This window comes from Quercus robur, chromosome 5, assembly GCF_932294415.1.
Source record: "Quercus robur chromosome 5, dhQueRobu3.1, whole genome shotgun sequence".
Taxonomy (NCBI): Eukaryota; Viridiplantae; Streptophyta; class Magnoliopsida; order Fagales; family Fagaceae; genus Quercus; species Quercus robur.
The window spans coordinates 65,207,510-65,215,934 of NC_065538.1; the positions used below are offsets into that span (position 1 = coordinate 65,207,510).

General features: G+C 36.1%; 1 protein-coding gene across 1 annotated transcript; it reads right to left on the reverse strand.

Annotated features, from left to right (window-relative positions):
- Window positions 1-612: 612 nt before the first annotated feature.
- On the reverse strand, window positions 613-6,866 carry LOC126726699 (probable RNA 3'-terminal phosphate cyclase-like protein). The gene is made up of 4 exons (XM_050432028.1): window positions 6,171-6,866; window positions 5,806-5,981; window positions 5,176-5,389; window positions 613-1,157 (listed from the first exon to the last, which is right to left on the reverse strand). The coding sequence occupies exons 1-4, from the start codon at window positions 6,705-6,707 to the stop codon at window positions 948-950; spliced, it is 1,137 nt and encodes a 378-aa protein (XP_050287985.1). The 5' UTR covers window positions 6,708-6,866; the 3' UTR covers window positions 613-947.
- Window positions 6,867-8,425: the final 1,559 nt, after the last annotated feature.

Consider the following 8,425-nt stretch of genomic DNA (forward strand, 5'->3'; position numbering starts at 1 on the left):
ACAACTTGTTGGTATTATGGGTTCAACAAGAATGAAAATCATGAGGATGAACACAGGCAACCAAAAGAAACAGCTAGAGAAATATCTGACCAATTAGCTCTGATCATGAATCGAGGAAAATATGTACGTGGCATTACCAGCCACGAGATTAAGAAAAAAAACTACCATGCAACTTTTCAACTTTTGAGTATCAAAAACCATGTAAATTTCTTGCAACGGCTTTTACTGCGGATGCTGTGAGAGGCCAGACGCATAGACCCAGCTTAAAATACCTTCTCCACAAACCGCACTGATAAAAAACCATCCAGAAACATTTCTGTACACGTTTATTCTTTCAATAACGACAATGCGCAAGAAAAGAGGTTTTACATTGCAAAACAGAAAACAAACACATCAATTTAAGATAAAATTGAGTCTTCTTTTACATGCAAACCAAACTGATCAAAAGTTCACTCCTACTTAAGCATAACTGCACAAGTATGGAACTTCCAATTACATGTTAGAATCATTATAGAAAGTAGTATAGTTTCAGATACATGGGTATTATCTAAAAAAATAGTTTCACACTCATTTTTCTTGTTTGAATTTGAATTGACTTAATAAACCAAAAAATCACACCAATAATTAACCATCCATGTACTAGTAGGGTTACAGGGGCGCTATTCCTCATCACCTTTGACAACTGAAATTTATAACATGTGCCACAGACATTCATTTAAGGAGGATTTCCAATAAAGAGTAATTTGTTTGGAACATGATGGAACAGCACCAAAACCTCTCACCATGTATTGCTGTTTACATGTTACCATTATGTTTACAAGTCAAAACAACATATGAAGCCGTGCCAAATTCTTTCCTACTCTATGCGTATGGGGGCCTTTGATAACACTTTGACTTACAGGAGACTTATCGCTGATATTAGAAATTGCTCACTTGCATGTTTGTCATCATGAGGCCTTTCTAGAAAGGTTCTTCAAGCCGCAACCAACACACTTAAGTATAACTGTCTCTGTGGATGGATCTGGCTTAATAACAAATTTAACACCAAGAAAATCTCTGATATGTCTGAGTGTTTCTATTCCATATGGTGAGAGCTTTCCTACTCGAACCTTTGAAACATCTTGTGGACATAGTGCACAAAGAATGAATAACAAACCCTACAAAGCAATCATAAAAGTATAGACAATTAGAGGAGGGTAAACTGCAATAATAGCAAAATGGAACCTATCTTTAATGGAATGCCTTTTTTTTTTCTTCTCAAATTCAAATGCAAACTGACTCCTTTTTGATAAGTAATAAGTTTTATTGATATCAAGAAGGAACACCCTTTTACACAAGGAGTGTACAAGGGGTCAACAAAAATGCAAACTGACTCCTCTTGTACAAAAGCTTTCAGACCCTTAACAATTCTGCTCAGACTTTGGCAATAGAATGCATTTTGAAAGAAACAGTCCATTTGAAAAACATTGATACATTTTGGCTGCTGACAATTATATTCAGCCTGGTTTTGTAATTAAAATGTCATATAATAATGAAAAAAAAAAAAAATGAAGAATTTAAATTACAAAACAAAAACAAAAACAAATAAGCCATCCATCAAAAAGGGAATTCATTTCTTTTGAAATCACTGTTATTATTATTATTATTTTTGGATAAGTAAAACCCACATTATTCCAAGATAGGAAACAACATTCAGATGGATCAATTTTTTTCAAACAAAATAATCAAGATTCTGTTGAGTTTAGGTACTAATAAAAAGTGGGAGCTTTGTGCATTTGGGCACAACCTTTCTGAATAGAATGCATGAGGGAAAGCTTCTGTATGACATACAGAGTTAGAGCAACTTCTACAGCAATGGTAGAACGATTGTCTTTACCAAAAGACATTTTCACAGGCACTAATGAAAGAGACTCTAGCTAGGGTTCCTATAGCTCAATTCTGTAAGGGGATTGCAAGGGGGTATTTTAGGGCTCTTACTAAAGCCATTTTTAAGTTTACCATTTTCAATATCTTCAACCATTTAAAGAAGGGATTGAACTGTTACAAGAAAATTGTGATCATCTTACACTTAATAACAGTTTTTGGGTTCTCTTAAGCTATTTCTTCTGGTTCAGCTGGAACAGAAGCAACCCCTTGCAAAAGTACATATTCTACCCATACTCCCACTAGAAAAAATCTGAACGTTCCACTTACACAACCAAGAAGATGTTCATGGGAATTTAGCAATGGACAGCAGAGAAGGGAAATATGGGGAGAAAATATAGTTTGCAGTGCAAATCGCAAACTTCCAATTGAGCCATCTATAACCACTGAAAATGTGCAAGCACAGGAAATTCAAGATGTTAAAGGAGACTTAATAGCTTCACCTTCACTGCTTAATGGAGACTGGAAGAGGTCATGCAGAGATATGGCTAGATTGAAAGATGATTCAGTGATAAAATTTGCATCACAACCCCGGATAATGAGTGTAGACCAGAAGAGGTAAGATAGTTACAGTGACAGTATGATTCACAGCATGTTGTTAATCAAAGCTGGAGAAGGGATTCTTGTGAGGACCATAAAATAAAGAAATTTGCAAAGGGATAGTAATTAAGTCTTAAAGTGCTGTAGAACCACAAATTGTTGTTGATCATGTGAGAACTTTAGAACCTTCCATTGATGGAGAGAGGGATCAGAGTTCTGGAATTACTGGTTCACGCCACGATAAAAAATTGACTACATGTGAAGAAGAATGTTTCAGAAAGAATAGCCCTGGTGTATCAAATGGTCTCCATCAACCCACCACAGAAAATCATATGGTTGCAGAAGAAGAACAAGAATTATTAAGTGGAAGAAATTTAATGGAGTATTATGATGGTTGGAATAGTGAAGATGGATTGAATGACGAAAATCTGAAGTCCAACTGAATTTGTCAAAGTCATTATCCAGAGAGCCAGATTATAAGTTTAAGCAGCAAGTTTGAATCAGTTGATCTTAAAGATTGGCATTCTACAACTGGGTTTGCTGTTTCACCAAGGAATCTAACAGCACGGAGTTCTATGTGTTTTGATCAGCACAGAAGCCGCAATCAACAGATTGTTTCTGTTCAACACCATTGCAATAGAAGGCTTTGAACTTTGAAGGCTGTACTTCTGTGCTGGCAAATGGAAGGGATTCTATATCTAGGGAAAACAGAAAACTGATGAGGAAAAACAGGTTTCAAGTTATCCAGGACATAACTCCTCAACCAGAAAGTCCATGAAGCTTGCTTAAATAAGAGCCATTTTTAGAGAGAGAATGGATGTCCATATAGAAATTCTGTATTCTGAAACTTTACTTTGATATTGGAGTTAAATGGACTTTTTGAGGATCTTAGTGATTGTTTCTCTTTTTTCCTTTTTCCCTGCTCATTGTGTCTTGGTCGCCTTTAAGCTTTGTACATCTGCTATAGCCTATACATACATCTGTTTACTGTTAAGTGTAAAGAGTTTTCTAATTGAAGTACATAGCTCTGTTTGATGTGTTCTCTTCATTGTTTCCAGCTCTTTGTGTTATTGTTGCATCAAGCTTCATATATTTGCTATACATTGATCTGTACAATGTAAAGTTTCTAATTGAAGTTTACAGATATTTTCCACTATTTGGACACTCCTATTGGCTTGAGGCTTGCACTTGCAATTAGGCACCAATGTCTGGAATTCTCACATGCGCTTGAATGATGAAAGTGGACGTTTTCATCACCATTGATTGTAGTATTACATTGAATTATTCATGTAGCCAGTTAATGTTCTTTTGTTTACTGAAAAGAAAGTGGTTCAAGGGCTTACTTTTGATCTAGAGTTGTGAGGAGGGTGATGACTAGACTAGAGATGGGTGTCGTTAAGAATCTTTACCAGCTACATGGATAAGGCTCAGGACCTCCCCCTACCTTAGGCAATGTAAGACTAAGTCAAGATTTGGTTATCCTTCACCTCAATTGTGATTAGTCCTTTTGAGATATAGCATAGATGTGACTAGCGCTTTTCCTTAGGTCGTTACATATTGTATCAAAGTGGAACCCTTTGCGACAGAATGATGGGTGGGACTCATCACACACACACTCGGACAATATACAAAACAGATCTGGGATGTCACAACTTTTCTCTAAAAAAAATTTCAAGTCTCAAGCTTTATTGGAAATTTGGAACTTCATGATTGTATGGCTGAGTGCAGCTCTATATATTAAGGAACTTCTTGTTCATTTTGACAGTGGTTTGGAATAGTCATAACCACCAAGAATTATCTATAACTTACAGCCACTTGAAATTAAGAATTCATCCCAGATTGAAATTGCAGGTTGAATCTAAGATTATCCCATGAAGGTCTATTAAAGTTTGTCTTAAATCCACACAAAGAAGTAAAAGAAGCTCATGTGCCTAAAGCAATGCCTGTTTATCCCATAATTTGATTCTCTTTTTCTCATGGATTTTGACATTTCCTTCATAAACTAAAATATTAAGCTTACAAGCACACACAAACAAAGCAAGCCACCCAAAATTAATGGAATTTTGTTCAGCACGTGAAAAAGTTTATGAGCATTTGCAGCTTTTTGCTAACAAATTCTCATTTTTGCATTGTGATTCTAAAGCTCTGAATGCCTATATAGGTTTTGAAGCCAAGCTGATTTCAAAATGAAGAGTCATGGTTTCTGTTTTCGGCAGAAATCATGAGTCATGGTTTCAATGTGGCACCTAAGTTAAAACTAAGTCAAATCAGCCTTGCTGCCTAAGCCTAAAATCATGAGTTGAAGCCAATTTCAAAAAGTTAGGCTCGAAAAGAAAGAGAGACTCTAAAATCTACAACTGAATGTTCTTAGTACAAAACCACTCAAACAGAACTCTCACGAACAAAATCTTCAGCTCCACACCATTAAAAGTGCAATTATTCCTCTCCCAGCATATGCTAATGAACTTCAGTTCAAATGGCACCTCCCCAATAAAAATGGGCTAAAGAAAGTTATGTGGCACTCTAGTGCCAAAAATATCCCAAAAGAGACATCTTAACCAAATGTTTACCTCAAAAGACAAAACAAAACTCTACTTATACTAGCAAAAACATAAGGGAAAACTTTGTCCAATGAACTAGACACAACTTACTAATACATTAAGATGAAACTAATAAGAAGAATAAAGCGGGTACTTTATTTAGAAGAAAAACCTGGTGTGTCGAATCAACTACTCCTCCTTGCTCAATCTCCCCAAGTAGAACAGAAGCAATTTGCTCGCCAACCTCCTCTGGAGGCGTCAACTCTTTCTTCTCATCTTCAATTTCACCAGTTTCTTCTGTCCGTCCATAAGAAATAGCAGTATCAGCAGAGATATAGCAACCTTCATTCGTTTCAGCAACCAGTGAAATTCCATAACCTGGTGAGCTGCAAGCAATCAAATTAAATCAAATCATCATTCTCTAAATTTTGAAAGCCAAACTCTGCCTAGGTTGGATCAAGGGATTTGAGGGACACTTGTTATTATAAGTTGCTTAATGAAGTGAGTTTTAGAGATTTTGTTCAAGCAAAAGCACTTGTCATATTATGGATTACACCTGCTCAATATCCACATATTAATAAAGCTCAAATCCCTCCCTAAATCTATCATTTCATAGATTGAAATCTATCATTTCATAGATTGAAATCTATCATTTCATAGATTGAAATCCAAATCCTTCAATTTCAATTCCTTTATCCAAACAAACCACTAGGGAATTATAGGCTTGAGAATTTAAACAAGTAATGCCATCTAACAATAATTATTTTAAAAAAAAAAAAAAAAAGATGAAAAAGAAACGTACTTTCCAGCTGCTGGGCCTTTTTTGTGATCAGAAAAGATGTAAACATCTGGGATAAATCGATTAAAGATACCGCGAGCTGAATGTATCATGGAATTGTCAAACTGGAAAGACACCCTGGTTGAATACGCAACTCCTCTAATCCTCTTAACCATTCCCACATCTGTCAAGTTCACTGCCTGTAGTACATATACACCAAATCAAACCAAAACAATAAAAAAAAAACACAAAAATTTAGAAAATCCACGAATACCCAATTGAAAATAAACACCAACCCACCCAAAAAACAATAAAAATCACAAAAATTTAGAAAAAATTAAGAATACCCAATTGAAAATAAACACAAACCCACCAAAAGAAACACATACATTTAAACAATGAACACTCGGAATGGACAAAATAACTTCACCACCACCAAGAGGAGCAGAGCCACGGCTCACTATTCTAAGGTCCAACCCTTCAGAGGGAACCCCAAAACGCTTCAAAAGCTGCAAAGTGGTGGAACGAAAAGTATCCACAGAAGGGTCCTTAGAATCGTTGGTAATTCCTCTAAGCGTTATGGTCAGAGGTTTCTTGGAGAACAAGGCGAGCACAAGCAGAGGCTCCAAGTAATAGGAGATGGAGCGGGTGAGCGCACAATCATGGACAAGATCGTGGGTCCCACCCATTATAGTTCCCGGTTGGTACTTGAGCTTGGTGCCGGTTTCGTTGATGATGAGAGAGCAATCGTCGCAGAGCTTCTCGAGCAATCGGAGGAAGGAGATTTCGTGGGGGTGGAGACCTGGGAGTGTGTGTTCGGCTCGAATGTCTTCGATCAGAAGAGGTGTTGATGAGAGAGTCGCAAGGACTAGCCTTTGTCTCAGGTTCGAGCTTCCCTTCATCTTCTTGTATTGAAGTTTTCCCATTTTGGGTTTTAGCTCTTCTCTCTCTCTCTTTCTTTGGTTCTGGTTCTGGTTCTGCTCTGCTCAGCCGCACAAACAAAGTATAAAACCTAAAACCCTAAACCCCGTTTCGCTCCAAGGTTGGTGACAGTGTATGTTAGCGGAATTGGTTTTGGTGGGTGTGGGTGTGGGCTTTGGATCATTAGAGGGTTTTTAAGGGCTGGACTTGTGTCTGGCTTTTATGACTTTGGTCCTGTGGTTTAGCTTAGTTTGGTGTTGATTGGGCTTGGAAAGTATATGGGCTCATTTGGACAGGTTGGGTCATCAAGACAGGGCTTGGATGGAGAGACCTACTGTGGGGGCCTGCTGGTTGTGGGTTTGGTCCTAGATTTTTTTTTTTTGGGATGAAAAAAAAGGATAGGAGCGACTAATGTGGCAATCCTACCTGAACGTTACCATAGTAACATTTTATCCGTTAGGTTCAGGGCCCTACTGGAATACAGGAAGACTATAGTGAGCGATAGCTTCCTAACCCCACAAGAGACACTAATGAACCTTGAGCTACTAAGGGAGGTTACCCAAGCACGTCCAGCTTCGAACTCGAACCTAGGACCATGCACTCAGCACATGCTCTTGTACATCACCCAAGATTGCTAGACCACACCAACTCGATGGTGGGTTTGGTTTTAGATAGTTTCTCAGTTTACAATATTTTTATAACAAATTTTAGGTGACAAATTATTACTGGTGAATGAAAAAGTATGTTAGTGGCGGCCCAAATTAAAACCAATAGCAATATCAACTTACCACTTAAAGGTCCTAAACTTTATTGAAAATTTTATGAGAATTTCTGTATCATTAACTAAGTCAACTTGAGATTCCAAATTTGCCAATTCCTTGTTCATTCCCTTGAGCAGGACATCATGAAATTGCTGTTGATACCTGACATATCACATTATCACTATTGAAATATAATTTTTTAAGTGAATTTTACAGGACATGATATTCTCTGTAAAATAAAAATAAAAATAAAATAAAATAAAATCCCAATTGCGATTAGTACCTCACATTAAGGGGTAAGGGTGGGGAGAGGGGGCGGGGGGGGGGGGGTTGACGGGTTCAATTTGTATGGAAATTATTTCTAACCAATTTAAAAATAAAAATAAAAGTAAAAATTTACACTATAGGAGTTTGAATATTACTACGGAAGAAAAAGTTGATTAATTTCGTTAGGAACATTATATATATATATATATATATATATATATAAAAGAGGATTCCTCCTCTTTTAACTGGACTTTTATGTGATTCAAAAATACCCTTATTAATGAAAGGTAACTCCATTTAGAAATATAGTCATAAATGTCAAATAACAAATTTCATTTGAATTCAAAAAGAGAACTTCTATTATTTAGGATTTTTTTTTTTCACATCCAAAAAAGAAATTACAATTACTACTTACTACTTACCTCTAAAGTTTATCATTTTTATTTGTTTGAAAAATAAAAATATATATTTTTAAATTATGATAGATGCAAATTATTAACTTTACCCAAAAAAATAGAAGAGCATTTAAATAAGCGCATGAGCACTCAGAAGCTAGTATATATTTATAATAAGCTCAAAACAACACTACGTAAAAATAGTGTTGTTTTAATCACGATTGGAAAAGAAAATATTGTTTTTTTCCTTTGTTCTGACAAGTGTTTATATACATACATACATATATATATATATATATA